Raw genomic sequence first — 22,255 nt, 5'->3', positions numbered from 1 at the left:
GCGGCTTTCCGTAGCGCCACGCTCAGTGGGTGGGGAAGTGCAACGCAAAGGCAAAGAGGTCAAGAGGAGGGAGGAGAGAACCACGTGTGATCCCCACCATGTACAGCGCTGTCCTTCCTCCGTAGACTTGTTTTTGTAAGCTCGTACCCTTCGCATGTAGCCAGCTAGCCCGCGACAGCCGGAGAAGCAGATAGGGATTTCATTGGGTTGTTTTGCATTTCTAAAGCAAGACTCATACATTCGAGCGAAGCTGCTGGGGGGGGGTTTCTGGAGCGACACTGACTGCCGACCATGGTGAGCAAGACAGATGACATCCCGGCGTCAGTGCCTAACTGTAATCCGGTTGATCTTGCGGATGAAGCCGGGGATGGAGTCCATCACGAATCCAGCAAGACGCGACTGAAGGATTCCTGCGACTGTGGTGAGACTCCGCAGCTACAGAGGCTCCTTCGCATGTTCTGTCATCGCACTTAACATGTACAATACACACGTTGATTACACTTATCACGATGCATGCAGTGAGAGTTATCACACACCCGACACTTGTGTGCATTAACTATGCTCAATGTGCTATATAATGTTACTGTATATAACATTTAGCTCTCAACTAAAGCTGGAGACATTAGCCTCCATGCTTTGTGTGACTTCAAAGTCCTCAGACCCAAGGTGATGGTCTCTTGGGTTGACCCATAGGGGTTGACCCCCTCCTTCTCCCCCCCAACCATCTCCTTGACAGCCTCTTGCAGTTTAAAAGCACCTAGCATCACCTGCTAATCCGCAGTAAACATGCATATGTTTGAGCTGGTTTGTGCTATTAGCAAGTGAGCATCCTCCACTGCATCAAATTCAAGTCTACATCCGAGTGTCATCGCTGTGATCGATTCTGACACTGTCACCGGGAGCACAGAAGGCTAACCCAAACACCGGCATGCTAACATTAGCACCGTCGCTCAGTATGCGGCTAGTTAGCTCGCAGGCTAGCCGGCTAACTAGCAAGCAGCGGCTCCAGTCAGTGTCGCAGAGATGAACGCAGGCGGTGAAAGCGGGTGTTTTACGGGTAAAGTATGAGTCGACAGTGATGCACATGATTCGTGGAGTTTTCACAGTGGAGCCGCTTGTGTTGTACGAACCCGTAACGACGCACATGTTCGGTAATAACATGTGAGAGCCAGGAACTGAAGGTCACCTTCAGTGGAGCTGCTCACTGCTCGCATGAACACGGGGGGGGACGGTCATAAAACCGGTTAGGGTTAGGTGTATTCTACTGTAAATGTGTCCACCAGTTCATGTGACGGATGTGTTACCGCCTCGTTTTTACTGTTAAACGTGCGTTATAATAGATGTCAGGTGGATTAAACACCCAGCGGCCAGTAATAACCGTCTAACCGGCCCCCCTCACCTCCCCGCCGGGGAAGATCATATCTAGCGTCCCTGCTCGACCGGGAAGCGGAAGCTGGTCGTCGCGTAAAAAAGTCACGGTGGTGCGTGCACGGTGAGAGGGAAGGTTACGCTCATGGTGAATGAAGTGCAGGAAGCTGGTGAGTATGGTGACAGATAAAAAAAGTTGCCGTGAGGCGGATTGAACCGACTCGAGCGGTGCCAGCCGGCGGAGTTCACGTTACACAACCTGCAGAGCAACCGGAGTGTGTGCAGTGTGTCTGTCACATGTGGGACCTTCAATTGTCTCTGTCTCTTATAGGGAAACACAGGCGGGGGAAGCTCAATGCGCCCAGTCTGAGTGCAGGTTAATTCATACGTGTTTCTGGGTGGGGACTTCAGTTTGAGCTGTCCAGTCCATCCACAAACCCTTAACATTTAACAGCTGAAACAAGTAGTCCTTCAGTTAGAATGAATTATTCTCATATTGTAGCAGTTTCGGTTCTATTTGAAGCACAGGTCCCACACGTTTCCCCCCATGTTCTGTGGTCCCTGCTCACCAGCTGTCAGGATCTGTGCGTTTTCCTTTGTATTATGTGATATTTAAAATGTATATGTGAAGTTTTGAAGTGTGGGACATCATAAGCGACCTGATGGTATCAACTTGCGCTTTAGGAACCGTGTTCGGCATTATACACCTTTTAGGGCCCAAGTGATAAATAATGAATCCTGACTTGATCTGGAAAATAATCATTAGTTGCAGCTACAGTCGATCAATCAATTGGTGAACTTTAAAAAAATATGGATCAGCAGCAATATTTCATGCAAAAAATGTAAAGTTTTCTCTCTTTACATGCACACATCTGTCTTTTCAGTCTGTTTATAGAGACAAAATATGACATTTTGTGATTCACCTTGTGCTCTGGGAAAATGAATATGAATTGGCTGCTGATTCTAATTTAATACTTTTAGATTAACAAGTTGCGATTCATTATGCATGTTAGTGTTATGACCATGAGCCTCCGCTTCAAAACAATCTGAGCATGATGACAGAGAAACATGCTAGTCCCACCCCCACATCCTCATTATATGGGCTTATTCGTGCTGGCAGCAACTTGAAAATTGTGCAGTAAGAATGAGGAGCGGCATCTCCCCAGACCTCCATTACCGACTGGCTGCTTTTCACCACTTGTTGGCTGCCTCATATTCTTGTGCAAGATCCTGCAGTTTTCTATATTTGAATTATTCTTCTTAAATCTCTCAGCCCATAACAAGTTCCCTGAGCACAAAAAGTTGTCTTTAAATTACTTGCTTTGTTTGATCAACAGTTTAAAAACTCAAATATATATAATTGGCATATAAAAATGATATAACTACCACAATAAAATCATCACATCCCAACAAGCCGAAACTATTTTGTATCCAAAACGATAACCATCTTCAGAATGACTTGCATCTTCTCGTTATGTTTTATTATGTAGCTGAGGGATGTAGTTGTCGTCATTCATTCTTGGCAAGTTTGATTTTATAAAGTCGAACAAGCTTTTCATTCACTCTTCACAGCTGTCACATCTGCATGACTCAGGGTCTGTCTGTCCACCAGGAGCTTTCCACCTTGTGATGCTAGTTGGGTTGTCGTTTCAGGGTTGTCTGGCTGGCTGGTTAATGTTGCTATGGCGGCAGTCAGGGTGCCCATGTCAAGGACTGCAGAGCAGAGAGATGGTTGACTGCTGCTGGGTTTATTATTTTGTCAACAACAGGATAATTTGTCTGTAATAAACAACTAAGGAAGAGTTTATTTCCAAGTGTTGTTTTCTCTGAAAGATGATCATGTGAATCAGCCCTCTGAGCTGATTGATTCACAGAAAGGTTTAGCCAGAGGGAAAATGTTTCAGTGTGTCTCTTTTTTTGTTTTTGTATCTTTCATTGATTCTTTACCATGACCTGGTAGAGGGCTTCTGCCTGGTCTCATACCACAGGTGTGTGATTGTTTTGGGTCAAGACATCGCTGCTTAATGACCTCTCGCATGTCTTCATTTTGTATGTTTTTAGCTGTTGTGGACATTTGAGGTTACAGAGCTGACTGGTTTGTTCCCATTTGAACTCCCCTGCAAATTACTGATGGAGAGTTGGTGTGGCTCTGGTATGATATTTAACTTGGATTGGATTTTAAGAGTTTAAAGTTGAGTGGACGATACTCGAGACAAAGTTAGTCTTTTTTTTAGTGAAGAAATGCTATATTTTAATATCATGGCAAAAGACATGATATTAAAATATAGCAAAGAAAATGAGTAAATATATCGAGATACACTGAATAGTTGTATTATTCTGTGATTAAATGAGTGATTCGCAGTTTAACTGAGGGATAAATTGAAGTAGTTTGGTGGGAGGTGAATTTATTTACTCAGATGTCGGTACTTCATGATGCGATACTTTGACAAATCCGGTATTGTCATAAAACAATCAAGAATTCAGTGGCCCAGAATAACCAGAAATATTACAGGGATAGCTGCGCCTGCAAAAATTATTTCACTCAAAGATGTATCTGTACTGGATTACCTCTTATATCCCTTTTATAATAATGATAAACAGACACATCAGCATCTTCCTTCAGAACAAACTGCTGTTTCATTCTTTGACCGTCACCATATTCTGTCTCGAAACATGCATCTAGATTTTTGCTTCTTTCTCTCTAAAAAAAAAACAGGAGGTATTGAATTTGTGATTTCGACTGTAACTTCACCATCACCTTTCTCCTGTAACACAGACTGAGGCTGGATTGCCTCATCAATCACTGTGGATACTCCAAGCTAAAACAAATTAAACTTACAGCTTCACATTTTATAAAGCTAAATCCAGTGACTCGTTTGGCGTTGAACCAACTGATTCATGGACCAGCAGCTCTTAATATTACAAAACAGTTATTTCTTATTTAACATGGAAATTAGTTCAGTGCATGTCTGAGCGCAGCTTTAGCGCAGCTTTAGCGCGTGTGTGGTTGACGAGGAGGAAAATGTTTCGCTACAGCGCATTTGAGGGGTAACAAAGTAGAAGCTAATTTGCAGTATTTTGTAAATCTAAGGTAGCTAATTCGGGGGTGTTGATGGAAACCATCTAACATTAGCAACACATTATTATTAAGGGGCAGCTGTGGCTGAGGGGGGTATAGTGGTCGTCACCTAACCAGAAAGTTGGTGGCTAGATATCGTTCTTCCCCATCTGCATGTCGAAATGTCCTCGGGCAAAATACTGACACCCCCCCCCCCCCCCCCGAAAAATGTGTTGCCAAAAGATGAATTGTTTGGTAAAAAAAGTCAATTTAAAGGCTCATATTATGTATTGTCCATCGCTAACGTGCTAGCGTGCGACCCATAAACACAGAAACCTTACCATTCTAATACATAGATTTGCAGATGACCCGATACCATTCGTTTTTCTTTGTCTTCACATTTAGTTTCCATTTCCAAGATGTCTGCCTAAATAACTCCTATCTTACCACTTTACCATGTGTAGCGTACAGTAGCTGGTTAAACGTCAAACACGAGGCTTGTGGGTTTGAGCAGGGTCAAAGCTGCAGGCGAGTGAAAAGTTGTTGAAAATGTTGGTTGAACTAATTTGTATATTCATAGATGTGCATATACTAAATAAGGCTAATGTGTAGAGTTGCATCCAAGTCATTATAAGGACATGGGATCATGTTCTTATAAAATATATATATATATTTCTTTCAGTGGATTTTGTTCAATGACAAAAAATGTTGCGAGCCACTGCTCTAAATGATGGATGTAGATGATGGCTGCTCGAAAACCGATGGACACTGTCCTGTGTAGCCTGTCAAATGAGTCCAGCTGAACTGAAACACTTCAAAACTCTAGGTAAAACTTTCAACTCCCTGATCTTATAATCAACTGCCATCTGATAATGTTTCTCTCCTGACAACTGAAAGCACAAACGACTACAGCACCAAAACACTTGACACCAGCCCCTCGTTCTCCTCTGGCTTGTAATGTTACGATCTTGTGTCGTCCGAAGCCGTTGTGTTTGTTATTCAGAGCGTGGCCTGCCGTGCTTCAGCCCCTGCTCCTCCACCATTTTAGCACGTTCATTCCTCACCCGGGGTCGTAGTCCAGTTATGAGGCCCCACCCCTCCCTGCGGGCCCTTCTCCTAAGTAACCCTGACGCTGTGCTACCCTTGATAAGTGAGCAAGGACACGCAGGCTGGCAGCAGTTGTCCCAGTGAGAGAAAACAGTTGTCTGACATCCATGTACGGATACTCGGCCTTGCTGCTCTGAATTAATCTATCCAGGGGCCTTTTATTCATGTCATAATTCGTTCTTCTTAAATTAGCTTGTCATTCATTGGTGTAGATTTTTTACATTACGTAGTTTATATATATATATATATATATATATATATATATATATATATATATATATAAATAAATGTAAAATTAAGGGATTGAACATCAATTAAAGAGGTTTTTTTTTTTTTATCAAATGGGTTACTAGCAGAGTTGATGTTCACTCACGATCAGCCATGCAAATGACCAGTAAAACCCTGTTGTGAATGTTTAAATATTTTGTATTCACCCTCTGTTCCAACAGTGTTGCCTTAAGCAGGTTGTTGTTGGTAATAAGATTCATTCATTCTTTCTTTATCAGCTTTTTACTTATTGTTAATTTTCTAATACAATTATTTGTTTGTTGTAGGTTCAACTTTTGTAGGTTCAAAGAGAAAATGCTTGTACAGTTGATTTAGTTAAATTTAGTGTTGAATTAATCTGAATTAAATGCACTCACACTGCAGCAATGGAATACTGTAGCTTAGCTTTGTAGGCTCTGTTAACAAATTCATAAATATTTCATAAGGATATTCGTAAGGTCGTTGAGCCTCTGGCTACATGTGCTTTGTTTGTCACCAGGCTGCCTGGCAGCGTCTCTGTGAAAAGGGTTTTCTGTGTTGTCAGGATGACTTGCATGGCTGACTGTCTGAACATGCTGTTCACTGTTGCCCAGTTACTGTTGGCTGTTGAGAACAGAGCTGTTTCTTTATACAATTTAATTGTAGTGCAGGATTTCAGGTGTAAATGCTTTGTATATATTGTTTTTATACTAATAGATGTAATATATACCTATTCATTAAAATGTCTAAAAACAACTAGACATACGTTCTACATTTTTTTTGACTTGTGAACATGCATTATCCAAAATATTTCAAACAATGTTTAATCCCAGAAAAGTCCCAAGTTTTATTCAAGATAACAGGGCGTTTCATTTTGCTTGCCTTTTAACTGTCAATCGCCTTGCTTAAAAGTCAGCTGGTTTTTTATTCATTTCATTATTTGTATTGGTCACTTGTAATGGATCATGTATATTCATTTCTGTTTGCTGCATAACGTGAATAAAACTTAAATACATGACCTTATCTGTGAGCTTGATTTGACTAGCGTCAGGTAGATGTAGACGACAACTCCCATGATCCCATGCTGCTTCAAGATGCTATCAAACTAGGTCTTTTGTTATTGTTTTCATTAAATGGCCCAGAGCAGCTGAAGCTACATATTGTACATTTACATTGTCAGAAAACTGTATTAAAACTTGAGTGAAAGGTCCATAATTCACAGCTGACCTGTGTTTTCTGCTGCAGGGCACACTGCAGATACAGCCATGGTGAACGGGGACGGGGCTCACGAGCACACAGAGGAGACTGAGGCGACGCATGATGGGACCAGTGAGGTGGACGGAGATGACTCCAACGAACAGGAAGTGATTGTGATCCAGGACACAGGCTTCACTGTTAAGATCCAGGCACCGGGCACAGAGCCGTTTGACCTGCAGGTAAGGATGTGGCGCTTCACGAGCAGCAGGTCTTTAGGTTGGGTTTAAACCATAGACTAAATTTAAAGTTGGACGACATGACTATACACAGCGTAAGGGTTAAAAAGTAATTTAACTTTTTTTGGTATGTTTGGTTTTAATTAGATATAAAAATGAGGTGAAATGTCATTAACAGCTGAGACTAAATGACTCACACTCCATCACTCCAACAGTCTTTGGTTTAAACTGACACTATTAGCCTCTGGCAAATAAATAAAATGTTAATGTTCTTGGTGAAATACTTTTGACCTGCTCTGTTTTATTTATGCCATTTACCTGGTCATAGTCACAACAGAAGAAGCAATAATTACCTCTAGTATAACTTTGTACAGTTGTGATATCCTTTCTGAACACCATGTTACTCTGATCAGTTGATCCCAAAGTAGCCCATATTTCTCAAGCTGTAAATATTTCTAAAGATTTGCATTTCCAGATTATTTCATCTCCCCTCTTCGCTCCTCTCCCTCAGGTGTCTCCTCAAGAAATGGTGCAGGAAATCCATCAGGTGTTAATAGACCGTGAGGACACCTGCCACCGCACCTGCTTCTCCCTGCAGCTGGATGGAAACGTGCTGGACAACTTCGCTGAGCTTAAGTCTATCGAGGGCCTGCAGGAGGGCTCGCTGCTCAAAGTGGTGGAAGGTCAGAAGCCCGCCAGCAATTTGTTGTTGTCTTTGTGCAAATAGAGAAATTAACGTTGAAAAGTTGAGCTGTAACCATAATGCTGCCATTGTTTTAGTCTGATATTTAAAGCATGTAAAATAAATGTAAATCATTATCCTCAATGAAACACATTTATATTTTCAACAGTCTTTTTCCTTTGGAGGATTTATTCATTCTTATTGAACCAACAAATAAAACATGTAGCTTTTTATTAAATGTCCAAAAGCTCTACGTAAAGATGCAGAGTGTAACCATCTGTGTTGGGAAGCTACAGGGAAAATGTGTTCGACCTCCCAATGAAAATGTCTCAGACTAATCTGGTCATGTGAAAACACATAAACCGTTAATGGCAGTGATAGAGTCAGACTGCATGGGCAGGTGCAACCTGACAAACCTGATCTTACATCATCATTCACAGCAAATACAGTGTTAAAACTGTTTCATCTACATATAAATGGTTTAAGGAACAATACACAAGTTAAAATATAACCTGCATAACTGGTAAAATGGCTGCAGGCAAAGACTAACTGAAATTAGTTATTTTATATTTTCATAACAAATTCAGATTATCCTGATCAATTACTCCCAAACTTCTCAATACCCATTTGTAACCTTTGGGTTTCTTTTGCCTGTTTTTGCTGCAGAGCCGTACACTGTACGTGAAGCTCGTATCCACGTGCGTCACATCAGAGACCTGCTGAAAAGTCTGGACCCATCAGACTCCTACAACGGAGTGGACTGCAACTCCCTCTCCTTCCTCAGCATCTTCACTGACGGAGACCTTGGAGGTACAACACCACAGGGCTTTTCAGAAGTTACATTTTTATATTCAATTTGGTAAAGTTAATGCTTTGTGACATAGGTGTCTCTTGCATGTGGTTACATTATCCTCCTGTGTTGCTGAGTTTAACACATTAGTGAAAGATGGAACCTCCGTTGTCCTGCACAAACTCATCTTACTCGTGATGTGCTTGCAGATAGTGGTAAGCGAAAGAAAAAGGGTAATGACCTGGAGCAGATTGACTGCACCCCCCCAGAGCACATCCTGCCTGGCAGTAAAGACCGCCCCCTGGTGCCCCTTCAGCCACAGAACAAGGAATGGAAGGTGAGAAGTTGCCTGGGTTTGGCTCTACATGTAAACATAATCACGGACAAGAAAAACTGAGCCTCAACCAAGTGCAAATTCATAGTAATCAAATAAAAGAAAGTAAATTAAAATGTTTTCGTTTAAACTTTTTAATTTGACCGTTTGGTTTAATATCCTCGACAGCCTATGCAGTGCCTGAAGGTCCTGACCATGAGCGGCTGGAACCCTCCACCTGGAAACCGGAAGATGCACGGTGACCTCATGTATCTGTACATGGTGACTGTGGAGGAACGCCATATCAGTGTCACTGCCTCTACACGCGGCTTCTACCTCAACCAGTCAGTCAACAGTTCTACCCTGTATCTCTAACGGCTCCATTGTTTCACTTTAGTACCAGTTTATACACAAAGTATTTGGCTGTTATGCAGAGCAACAAATGGGAACCCATCTGACACAGGACACAAAGTGTCACAGGTGCAATTGTCATTTTCTCATTAAGCTCATGTTGTTTAAATACCAAATGCACTTGCACCCATCTGAGCACCTAGGATTTGTTGGTCTTAAAATGTGGTGTGATCAGGAGCTTTGTTGATGCTTCAGGCAAAAGAAACTTATTGCATCATTGACCAATAAAAACCTGGTCTAAAGTCAGTGCAGCATTTCACTGTTTGATGTGCAATATGCACACACACACTTTCACTTTGTATACAGGCAAATCAATTTGCAAGCTTGCCTGGATTTTACTAGGAATGGGGGATGGTACTCTGATTGATTAAGTACATATTACACCCAAAACACAACTGTGATTGATTAAGTACAACTCTTTAATAACCATGCACCTGGAGCATTGACTTTTTTTCTGCTATCAAACAACAAAAGTGGATCTAAATACACTTGCTCCCAAATTGTTAAAGTGTTATTTTATTTATAACCTACACCACCATCAGCTCAAGTCCGGTATCTCGCAGCAGTTAAACCTCGATAAGCTGATGTTTAGTGCAACAGGTGCTGCTGTGAGTGAAGTTAGTCTTGAAACATGCGCCTCACATTTCCTCTGCATGTTGTCTCCATTGAAATAGAACAGGCTTTCATATATTTGCAGCTTCTTTTAATGGAAGACAGTGTGATAAGTGTTGATAGAGACTCGACAACTGTGGTCTATAAGCCGTTGTAGGATCCTAATTTTGGATGCCAGCAAAAGCTTAGCAATCAAATTAATGAGCTGCAATCGGATTACTCTGGAAAATAGAATTGGGGAAGATATTGTTAGGCTTGGAGCAGTGTTGTCTGTTTCTAACAACTTTATCACAGCCATGATACCGTCTGTGTACCACTGGGCAAATTATGTATGTTGTTAATACAACCCCTGCAGCAAACAAACATTAAATAATGTTAAAGCACTGTTCATTTTTATGCCATGAACCTGAAAAACTAGAAAAAAGTCAAACAGTAATTTTGGCTTCTGCAAATGTTTGCGCAACCAGGACATTCTAAGTTAGACACTTTTAGTAGCCAGCCAACTTTTGCCTACAGGTGTAAGTTCCTCATGTTTTAAATTCTGTGAACATTGGTGCAATAAGTTACTTCCCTGCAGTTAAACTAGTCCCCAGTTCAGGCTTGTTTAGTCCTTTATCTTTTCTACCCAGTACTTCATATATTACTGTGAGTTATGATGGTAAAATGTCTGCGTTATTATTCCAGATCTACCACCTACACCTTTAACCCCAAACCAGCCAATCCCAGCTTCCTGAGCCACTCTCTGGTGGAGCTGCTGAGCCAGATCAGTCCTGCCTTCAAGAAGAACTTCACTGCCATGCAGAAGAAAAGGTGACGACATCTCTTCGCCTTTAGTGTCACTTAATCTGTTCTCCTGTCAGAGATCAACCTCCCTACATCTTGAATGATTCATGCATCTTTCCTTCAGCGGATTCACAACCTTCTGTTTTCACTTTGTACTTTACTAAAACTAATTATTTTTACAATCAGTCACTCATTTGTTCATTTACTTTATTTGAACATGTGAGAACATATTCACAGCAGAGATCTGACCAGGTGGCATCAGGCTAAAATCTCAAAGCACAATAACAAATGGATTTACTCTGATTCTTGTTATTCCCTGGTTGTAATTTTAATGATTTCAGAAACTGCTTAAAATTTCAGATGAACTTTCTAAAATGTGTGTGTATATATAAAAAGACCAAGCAAGTAGATATTTTCTGTTTTTGCTGCAGGGTCCAGAAGCATCCCTTTGAGAGGATAGCCACGCCCTTCCAGGTCTACAGCTGGACCGCTCCGCAGGTAGACCACGCCATGGACTGTGTTCGTGCCGAGGACGCCTACACCTCCCGCCTGGGTTATGAGGAGCACATACCTGGACAGGTGGGCGCAACTGAACACATCAGCAAACCAGGCAGATGTACTCTATGATGTGAAGTTGTTTTTCAGTGTTTTGAAGTTGTTTGTGCTGATGCGTCTCCAGACCAGAGATTGGAATGAGGAGCTGCAGACAACCAGAGAGCTTCCCAGGAAGAACCTGCCTGAACGGCTGCTGAGGGAGCGAGCCATATTCAAGGTATTGTTGAGCTGCTCAGGCTTTGTCCCATTGTGTGAATTTATATTGGTTTCTTGTGGTTTTGTAATGTCTTTTAATACATTGATTCATAATCCTCAAATTATTAAAAAGTCTTGCTTTTCATTTTTATAGATTCTTGCATACTTTTTATTTCCTGCTGTAGGCAGTAACATCAATTGTGATTTTGGTATTAAAAAGATCTTAAGTTGAACATTGTCAACCTGCCTGATTCCTGTTGTAAAAACTTTGCAGATGGTGTTAGATTGGCCATGTGGCTCTCACTCTGCCTTAATGATATCAGAAGTAATAACCCGATGACTACTTGCTGACTGTGACGGGCGATGTGTAGCTTTTCTTATAAATCACCACCACGTCTCTTTTTTAAATTTCCCCTGCAGGTCCACAGTGACTTTGCAGCAGCTGCCACTCGAGGAGCAATGGCAGTAATCGATGGCAACGTCATGGCCATCAACCCCGGCGAGGAGACGCGCATGCAGATGTTCATCTGGAACAACATCTTCTTCAGCCTTGGCTTCGACGTGCGGGACCACTATCGTGAGTTGGGAGGAGATGCCGCTGCCCACGCTGCGCCCACCAATGACTTGAACGGAGTACGAGCGTACGGGGCGGTGGACGTGGAGGGTCTCTACACCCTTGGGACGGTAGTGGTGGACTACAGAGGCTACCGAGTGACTGCCCAGTCCATCATCCCAGGAATCCTGGAACGTGAGCAGGAGCAGAGCGTCATCTACGGATCCATTGACTTTGGAAAGACTGTTGTGTCTCACAACAAATATCTGGAGCTGCTGGAGAAGACCAGCAGGCCGCTCAAGGTCAGTAAAGCCCAATTCATGCTTCTGTGTTGAAGCTACGCCGTAGCATACCCGTAGACGTGTACTCTACGCAGAGTCCTCCCCAGAAATGTAAATATGCGGAGACGTGCATTTTTTTAATATATATTCAGGACTTAAAGAATGAATTAAGTCTTGGACTTGAGAGCCACAGACAGGGTAGTCAAGTCGTTGAGTATGAATGACGGACTAACAACCTTTTTTACGTTTTCATAGTGTTTGTTGCTACTTACAAAAGCCTTATCTTTGCTATGCTTGGTATAAATTTTAGGTCCAGAGACACGATGTACTGAACGAGAAGAACGACTCAGTGGACCTTTGCTCCTCTGTCGAGTGTAAAGGCATCATTGGAAACGATGGCCGACACTATATCCTGGACCTCCTGCGTACTTTCCCCCCTGACCTCAATTTCCTGCCCGTGGACGGTGAGGAGCTGCCTCCAGAGAGTCGGCACCAAGGCTTCCCCCGCCAGCACCGCCACCGCCTGGCATGTCTCCGCCAAGAGCTCATCGAGGCCTTTGTTGAGCACAGGTAGGAGTCTGCCACAGTGAGCATGAACGCAGTTCTGTCGTCGCATGGAGCTTTTGTACATCAACTGTTGTTTGTGTCCCTCTCCAGATATCTTCTCTTCATGAAGATGGCGGCGTTACAGCTCATGCAACAGAAAGCAAACAGGGACACTAAGACTGACAGACCTGCCATCACAGAAACATCCACAGAAAACAAAGCAGATACAAGCCTGACTCAGACAACTGCAGCAGATTCGACTGCAACAGAGGTCTCCACAGACAGCACAAGCCTGACAGACAACAGCACCTCTGCTGCCTCACAGTCACCACCTGACAGTGAAGAAAACTCAACAAAGCCCACCACAAACGGGCCTGTAGACCCCCCAACCACCCAGAACGGAGAGTGCAAGAGCCCACTGGAGGGTAAGGAGCTTGAGGAAAGTATTCCAGGATTAGCTCAGGCCAAAGAGCTGGCGGAGACCTTAGTTGCTGAAGATGGATCTGGTATTGGTACGTCCAAAAATAACCCAAAAAGCAAATCGGGGACGATGCAGGGAGAGCTACTCCGGTGGAAAATTGCATAGAAAAAAAGTAGTGTTTAATCACAGTTGAGAAGTATTTTTTCTTGTCTTTGTGCAGCTAATTTTAGAGTGTGTGTGTTCGTAGCATTAGAGTATCTTGTAGAGCATTAAAGTGCCTGTTACTGGATCATAGTGACTTCTCTCCACCTGGCTAGCTGTCCCTGCTCAGTCCTCAGCCTGCTGTGGGGTGGAGTGTTGGCATCCAATCAAATCAACCCGTCGCTCCCTGTTCCAGCCTGCGACGCCTCTGCTGTGGGATAGTAACTGAATAATCAGTTGCAGTCTGTTAATCCAAATCTGTTTTTTGGAATGTAAAAGATAATCATGTTCAGTGATTTGTGTACTGATCCTTAATCACAGTAATATGCTTGTCAAACGAACTGACCTGATCTATAGTGGTTGTAGTTTTGCATGTTCAACGGATTTGAAAAGGTAGTGGGTGCTCGTCCACATTGAGATTAACCTCAACTAACCGACGTTTGATACTGTCGAGCAAATCACTCCTTTGTGCATTTACAAGATGAATGCTCCTGTCTGTTGTGTGATCAGCTGATCAGCAGTAATCACACAACCCTGTGATCTCAGAGTTGGAGGTGACAGAAATTTGGCTTCTATTCATTTGAAGATATTCTGATACCACTACCACCATTAATAAAATCTCACACCGGGCATCGGCAAATATACACAAATCTATGTCCCAATCTGATACCACATCGTTCATTAATTTCACCCAGATTGAATTTTAATGTACTTTTCCTTGAAATCATTACTTGTTCTTTTGCCACTCAAAAACTGCAGTCACTCTGTCCTGCCACTGGCAAGTACTGTGTTTAGAGCAGCTAAGAAGAAGTGATCTTTGGTAGTGTAGCATTATCCAGAGCGAGCTAAAATGTCAGCAATTTAGCAAAATATTTCATGCTGTAAAGTTCCTCAAGTAAAACAGTGACGCGTAATATAGGCAAGACTTCAGTTTCAAGAGGTGGCACTTTGCAACACTAGCAATAGGTGATAGCAGTCATTACTTATACACATGGTCAGTAGCATACAGCTGTTAAACAACTTTATATAAGCTTTTTTTGTTTTTTTTAGCTTAGCTTTTCATCATGATATTATGGTACCTTCATCTGATTTTGTTGGTTAGTGGTATGTAAGCAAACAATTGTGGAAAGCATGAAATCAATTAAAAAGAAAAAAAATTGGGGTATAAGCTAAACTTTTATTTATGCTGTATTTGATTGGTACTCTGTATCGGCCGATTCGCAAAGTCCAGGTATTTGAATCCTTATCAGAATAAGAAAAATGGTATCAGAATATCTCCATTTACACTATTAAGCCATATCACTCAAGTGAGCACCTTCAGCTCCGTAATCCACACGTGTATGTTGCCATTATTTTAAACATTTCTGCTTCCTGTGTTCTGATCCCTGTCACCAACAGATCCCAAGAGCCGTGAGGTCGTCCTTAACGCTTGCAAGGCAGTCGGATCCATCAGCAACACATCTTTTGACATTCGCTTCAACCCTGACATCTTCTCCCCAGGTGAGCGTGACACAGAAGATGAATGATGAAGAGAAGCTTTACAAGAGCTTTAATGTATGTAAAATATTACAATATAAAGCCTCTATAGGATGGAAATATTTGGATTATTTTGCTTCTCAGGAATGAAACCTTAACAGCCAGGCCACTTTGCTGTGTATTGAACATAAACAATAATACATATTAATAAATGTATTATGTTTTTAAACAGGGGTACGTTTCCCAGACGACAGTGCAAATGAAATCCAGAAGCAGAAGCAGCTGCTTAAAGATGCTGCTGCCTTCCTGGTGTCCTGTCAGATCCCATCACTGGTCAGTAACACACAAACACAAACAGATCCAGATCTTACAGGGGTTGAATTTTTCATGTTGTGTATCTGAGCTTACAGCCCTGTGTGCGTGTGTGTTCGAGCAGGTTAAAGACTGTTTGGACCACAGTACTCTGCCCATGGATGGAGCCACACTCACAGAGGCCCTGCACCAGAGAGGCATCAATGCTCGCTATTTGGGGACAGTTCTGCAGTTTGTGGATAAAACCCCTGCTAAAGCACAGCTGGAGCACTTCTATGTGAGTCTGATTCCACGAATCTGACCTTCACATACTGTTCGTACTTGTGTTTATTCATTCTAAAAATATATATTTTCTTCCATATCTTAGAGAATAGGAATCAGTGAGCTGATCACCAGATGTGCAAAACATATCTTCAAGACATACCTCCAGGTTTGAAAGATTTAACTTTCATTATCTACATTCTAAAAAGACAAACCTACTTTTACTTTAATTAATGTCTCTCTTATTTTTGTCATTCAGGGCGTGGAGTTGTCTGCCCTCTCTGCTGCTGTAAGTCATTTCCTCAACTGTTTACTGAGCTCCTTCCCTGATGCTGTCGCCCACCTGCCTCCCGACGAGCTGGTGTCACGCCGCAAAAGCCGTAAACGTCGCAACAGGGTCCCCGGCGGCGGAGACAACACTGCGTGGGCCAGCCTCACGCCCAGCGAGCTGTGGAAGAACATTGCCACCGAGGCACAGAGCTACTATCACTTCACCATACAGTGGTGAGGGCACCATCTTTCAATGTGAAACAAATGTTTAAGGGGTTTTTGATTTTCTTTTAGTGACTAATATCGTGTTTTGAAATGTTTGTTTGTTCAGTGAGAGCGTGGACCAGGTGGTGGAGAAATACGGCCTCCAGAAAAGCACCTTGCTCAGAGAAATTGCAATCAAAACTGGCATCCAGGTAACACCCATGGAGTCTAGTGACCACCTCGTCGCCACTTTACCAAATGGCCATTCTGGTACATTTAATCTATATTATCTTTTTCATATGTCTTGTAGATTCTGATAAAGGAGTACAACTTTGACAGCCGCCACAAGCCTGCCTTCACAGAGGAGGACATCCTGAATATTTTCCCTGTTGTGAAGCACGTTAACCCCAAAGCCTCCGACGCCTTCCACTTCTTCCAGAGTGGACAGGCCAAAGTACAGCAAGGTGAGACATGCTTATCGCACTTGATGCAGTCAGACATGTTAATTTACAAACCTGAGTCAAACATTGACCTCCTGACTGCTCCTCATGCGGCTCCCTTTGTTTGTTAATGAGCACCTACCAAGCCTGAGTAGCCACTTTATCACCATATTGCATATACATGTGTTGCATCAAATACATGTACAATATACAAGGACACTGTTAAGATTCAACACAGGTAAAATATCAATTCTCTGATATAGTTGAAAGGAATATTTGTTACCGTACAGTTACTAAATGCAAATAATTTCCCTAAAAAATGTATTTTGATTTGATTATGAATTGCAAATTCGCACAAAATGTCACCTATTCGTAGATATTGGCACTCTAAACATGCCTTATTATTATTGTTATTTATTTTTTTCATTATTTCTTTAGAAATTCAGTAACTGTTGCACTTGGCGGAGGTAATAAATACCGCCGATGTAGCACATCAACCATTTGTCTTGATTTCCAGGTTTCCTGAAGGAGGGCTGTGAGCTGATCAATGAGGCTCTCAACCTCTTCAACAATGTGTACGGACCCATGCACGTAGAGATCTGTGCCTGCCTGCGCCTGCTGGCACGCCTTAATTACATCATGGGAGACCACGCTGAGGTACGTAGCATTTACTCTAACCTTGTCTGTAACTTTTACAAAAGTGTCCTCTTGTTATGATTTCACTAAACATGTGTATTTACCGGCAGGCTCTGAGTAACCAGCAGAAGGCCGTTCTGATGAGTGAAAGAGTCCTCGGCATCGAGCACCCGAACACTATTCAAGAATATGTGAGTCATCACGCCCAGAGATGGATCTTTTTAGGTTAAAAGTTTGAAATCCTTCTTGTATTTATTTTTATTTCCTGTGTGTGTCTCTCCACTTCTTAGATGCACTTGGCTCTGTACTGCTTTGCCAATGGGCAGCTGTCGACCGCCCTGAAGCTGCTGTATCGTGCCCGTTACCTCATGCTGCTGGTCTGCGGGGAGGACCACCCAGAGATGGCACTGCTGGACGTGAGTATTTAGTTTTTTGAGATTTATAAATAATCAACATCAATAAAATGGTAATGTTGACATACTGTGCTCAGTTTTTAATATTTACTGTTCATGGTTCTCCTTCCACAGAGTAACATCGGGTTGGTGCTGCACGGAGTGATGGAGTATGATTTATCTTTGAGATTCTTGGAGTATGCCTTGACCGTCAACACAAAGTACCACGGACCCCGGTCCCTCAAAGTGGCCCTCAGGTGGGGACACATTCATCATCATCATCATCATCATCATCATCATCATCATCATCATCATCATCTATAATGGTATAATACTGACTTTACGTGATGGTTTATATAACATGTTGTTTTTTTTTTTCAGTCATCATTTGGTTGCGAGGGTTTACGAGAGCAAGGCTGAGTTCCGCTCTGCACTACAGCATGAGAAGGAAGGCTACACTATTTACAAGAACCAGGTACAGCCTGCAGGAATCCAAACTGCTGACAAACGTCTCTATCAAATGTGATGAATTGATACTTAATACTCCTTCTTCTCTTCCTCTCAGATGGGTGAGGCACATGAGAAAACCAAGGAGAGCTCCGAGTACCTGAAGTATCTCACCCAGCAGGCCGTGGCTCTGCAGAGAACCATGAATGAGATCTACAAGAACGGCTCCAACGCCAGCATCATGCCCCTCAAGGTGACTGCTCTCAGTCTGAAGTGTTATTGTCGTTCCATCTGTTAAAACCGTAAACATTCAGCACTGATATCATGTTTTTCCTCTGTTTCTCCAGTTCACTGCCCCCAGCATGGCTAGCATCCTGGAACAGCTCAACATCATCAACGGCATCATCTTTATACCTCTCAGGTAGAGTCCCATTACAATATAAGTGTATGTGGAGTATAAATAAAAATATGATTCCAAAAGTCTGTTCAGAGTTACACACTCGTTGCAGTCACATGTAAATGCCCAGGGTTCCCTTCATTCTCATTGTCAGTTGAAGACTTTACTATTCTATTTTTCCCCTGGTGCGTCTTGTTTAATGTCACAAATGCGCCGGAAACCAATGTGTTAATACAAAAAAAAATCCATGTTGCACGTCGTTCCCAACATGTAAAAAACACCAACTACTCAAAGGTTATGGCTATTTACGTGCCAATGCCCGTGGGTGTTAGTGGGGTTTTTGACCAGTGGAAAAGGAGCTTCAGAATTCAAGTCCAAATAAGGTTATTTTTTAATAAAATTGAGGGAAACATAAAAGGCTCACATTTTAATTTGTGAATCTGGGCTAGAAGTTTCTTCTACAAAAGGTCTATCATTGACCCGTCTCGTTTTTCTTTGCAGCCAAAAGGATCTGGAGAACCTGAAGGCGGAGGTTCAACGGCGGCAGCAGCTGCAGGAGCTGGGAAAGAGCGAGGAGCAGGCTGAAGAAAGACCACTGGAACTAGAGGACACAATTCCCATTGATTAATGCCCAGAAAGCCCTCAACGCGCTGCTGCTTTCTGCTATTTGAGGGGGAGGGAGAAGAGGCTGTGACGAAACAGCCATGTCACCAGGCCTGTGGACCTGAGAAGCAAGCAGTTAAAATCAGCATTGAAATAAACAGGGGAGGGAGAGGGATGGATGGGTCAGGGCAGTCCAGAGAACAAACTGTGTGAACTGTAGGACGGATAAATACAGAGCAGGAAGTTCCTACAAGGTAGGATGCGAGGGAAGAGAAAGTACAAACGACATAGAATCAATATTAATGTGCAATCTTAAAAAAAGAAAAAATATATATCCCCGACCCGAGAACCTGGTGATGAAGTCACTGGAGGCGTCAGCTGCTTAGAAATATGATCATATATGAACGAGTGTTTGCAGCCGGGGGAGGGAGACCAAGGATGACCATGACATTGTATACCAGAGCCTTATCCACTTATCCACTGTACCATCATCCCCAAGTCAGGCTTCTTCTCAACTTAAACTTCCTATAACCACTGAAAGCCCAGGACCACGTTTTGCCCCACCATACCCTTACTAGCCTCGAGGAAACCCCAAGCATTTACCCCACACCTACACACGCCACCCCGCCCTGGTGCTCTAAATGATAAAGCACCTACCCTGTCCTAGAACTCAGGGGTACTTTATACTGTGCACTAAGACCAGAATACAGTAAATAAATTTGAGATTTTTTTCACGTGGGCCTTCAGAATGTAAATGTTCACTCTCTGTGGCTTCTTTGAGCCAGTTCACAACAACCGCTTATTGTTCTCACATGAACCCAATGGTCTATTCTTTTAACCGTTCTATCATTTTTACTTATGACATCCCAGGTGGGTCCCTGCTGTGACCCGTGGTTCCTGAATCTCCAAGCAAGGAAACAACACATTAGTTAGCTTTTCAACTGTTTGATTATTTGCTGGATTTGTTTTTTTTTTTCCTTTTTAAGTAAATGATGACTTGTTTTTGTTTAGTTTTTTTGTAAAAGTGCACAGGAGAATTAAAAAGGTATTTTAGGCCTGTTAATCATCAGTTAAATTAAGCCATGTCTGTTTTATAGAAAATGTATAGAAGTGGGAAAAAAAGATGTATAAATCTCTATCGGGTTTAGACAGGTACTGGATGGATGATAATGGAAAAACCGCAGAATTGAAAACGTCCACTTTATGCAGTAGATTTATCTATCTATATAGTAGCTGTGTCCAACTTTCTATTTTTACACATTGAAAGAAAATGTGTGCATGTGTGTTTGTATGTGTGACGGTGTGTTTGTGTGTGTGTGTGTGTGTCTTTGTGTAGTTCAAGAGAAAACTCTTATTGGCCAGAGCTGTTGCTTATTTTTGCTGCTGCATAGTTTGAATAGAGGCTGAGTGAACATTGGCTTTCCAGATGTTTTATTTTTCTACACGCAGTTAACCTGTTTGGATGGCTGACGCCTCTTTTCTTAAAACATTCATGGCCACCAATGTTGTCAATCTGTTTCTGCATCAAACCTCTCACCATCGGACAGGTGTTCAACATTGGCAGTAGTGAGTGATTTATTGTTGCTGGGTGTATTTTCTTTTTTTTTCATTATTGGATCATGTCATCTTTTCATATGTAACTGAGACAGAAAACCAGCCAGGAGTGTCTGTTCATTGAGCAGTATTTAGTGCACTTTCTTGTGCTGTGTGGGTGTGTTAACATTCACGGCACCTCCAAAAGTGGACAAACGAAGGGCTGCCTCGATGTGATGTACCAAAAAAAAAGACTGATAAAGGGTTTGTTTGCGCTTGTATACATGCAATGTATCCCTCCCATGGCAATTTGTTACTTAATTGTTGCCGTGTCTAAATGTTTATGTGATTAAAGCAATAGAGAGATGGTGCTGGAGCTGTTGCAGAAAATGCAGTTTTTACTTTGGCATAAGATGTGCAACACTGACTGACTGTACTTGGCTGAGTGCAAATCCAGGAGAAGTGTTTATGTGTGTGTATATATAAACAAACAACATAAAGTGAGCTGTAGAGACTGAACCATGACATTTTTACAGTGAGTTTCCTGATTATGCTCCTAAAACATGATGCCCTCACATGCAGGAGCAGAGCCTGGTGTGTACTGTGCCTATTATTTATCCTTCTGAAAGCAATGAGCGTGATGACAGGTAGAATCTTCATAATGTTGAAATATTCTTGATTTTTTTTTTTTTTCTGAATTTTTTGGATCATACTTTTTCAGTTCTACATTTTCTCTTAACCAAGTCTAGCTCGACGGTAATACCACCAGTGTCCACGAGGTGTCACACTAACACCTCTGTCATTGTGAAGACCATGCATTGACCTAAATGTCAGTCATGTAGTGTGAATGCGCACAAATACACACAAGTTCGGTACATTAAAGAGGGAATTTTTATTTTAAGCATTTTGTTTTTCAATTATATTAGTCCGATGACAAAAAATAATAGACTGCTACCTTTTGAACATGTTCTGAACCTGTTGAAATCTCCCAACAGCCGTGAGTCTATTGTTTGGATGTTTTAATAGTTTATAAAATAGAATAAATTCATTGAGAATAATCAAACTGTCTGCAGAAAACTCTATATTGTTTTTTTTTTTAACACAGTGCCTCGGTTAAGTTGTACACATCAGAGTCCAGTTTTCAGTTGTGACCATTGAACAGGTTTAGCTGTTTAAAGTGCATGAGCTTATTTCACACTATTTAACATAAGCATAAGACGTAAGGGAAACAAGAAGGTACATGGTGTAATGATGCAAAACGTAGTTAGAATTTTTTTAATAAACATGGCTTTCAAATAAACCAAATTGCCAAACACCTTAATTGAAAAGTGCAGAGAATAAAGCTGAAATATTAATTTAATTGTATATGTACAATACAATATTGTAATTAGAAATTGAGCAGAGCTGTGTATTTTATAAATGCAGATTATGGTGTCTTTAGTGTACATTCAGCATTGTGTATATTTTTAGCGTGTAATACAAACCTTATCTTGATTTGCAAACTATGAGGTGGCCATAATAAGATTGGACCCAAGGTAATAGTATAACAACTTGTATGAACTTCTACAAAGATGCACATAACCACATGTGCAGAACAGCTACAATGGACAGTGAAATGATCCCAAAATAGACGCATATCTTGTCATATGTTACCTTTTCAATTTCATCCCCATAGTCTTTTACACATCTGTTTCCAGGGGCTTACTGTCTAATAATCCATGCATGGCTG

At 41.9% G+C, this 22,255-nt stretch overlaps 1 protein-coding gene across 4 annotated transcripts; it reads left to right on the top strand.

Annotated features, from left to right (window-relative positions):
* Positions 1-21,461, top strand: cluha (clustered mitochondria (cluA/CLU1) homolog a). 4 transcript variants are annotated; one of them, XR_004615844.1, is made up of 28 exons: positions 1-421; positions 7,025-7,215; positions 7,724-7,895; positions 8,561-8,704; positions 8,894-9,021; positions 9,187-9,341; positions 10,705-10,830; positions 11,235-11,382; positions 11,483-11,575; positions 11,974-12,408; positions 12,698-12,957; positions 13,045-13,358; positions 14,954-15,055; positions 15,264-15,364; positions 15,468-15,620; positions 15,711-15,773; positions 15,864-16,108; positions 16,206-16,290; positions 16,389-16,542; positions 17,036-17,175; positions 17,265-17,345; positions 17,445-17,570; positions 17,682-17,803; positions 17,928-18,021; positions 18,112-18,246; positions 18,341-18,414; positions 18,892-21,000; positions 21,271-21,461. XR_004615844.1 is itself a non-coding variant. In XM_034604352.1 (27 exons), exons 1-27 carry the CDS (start codon positions 292-294, stop codon positions 19,016-19,018), a joined length of 4,185 nt encoding a protein of 1,394 aa, XP_034460243.1. In that variant the 5' UTR covers positions 34-291; the 3' UTR covers positions 19,019-21,461. The 4 variants fall into 4 exon arrangements, 1 of the variants encoding a protein (XP_034460243.1); XR_004615843.1 differs by having other exon boundaries at positions 34-421; positions 13,045-13,445; XR_004615845.1 differs by lacking the exon at positions 1-421 and adding an exon at positions 1,447-1,538 and having other exon boundaries at positions 13,045-13,445.
* The last annotated feature ends 794 nt before the right edge of the window (positions 21,462-22,255 follow it).

Source organism: Hippoglossus hippoglossus, chromosome 13, assembly GCF_009819705.1.
Source record: "Hippoglossus hippoglossus isolate fHipHip1 chromosome 13, fHipHip1.pri, whole genome shotgun sequence".
NCBI classification, from domain to species: domain Eukaryota; kingdom Metazoa; phylum Chordata; class Actinopteri; order Pleuronectiformes; family Pleuronectidae; genus Hippoglossus; species Hippoglossus hippoglossus.
This window is presented reverse-complemented; position numbering and strand designations above follow the sequence as displayed.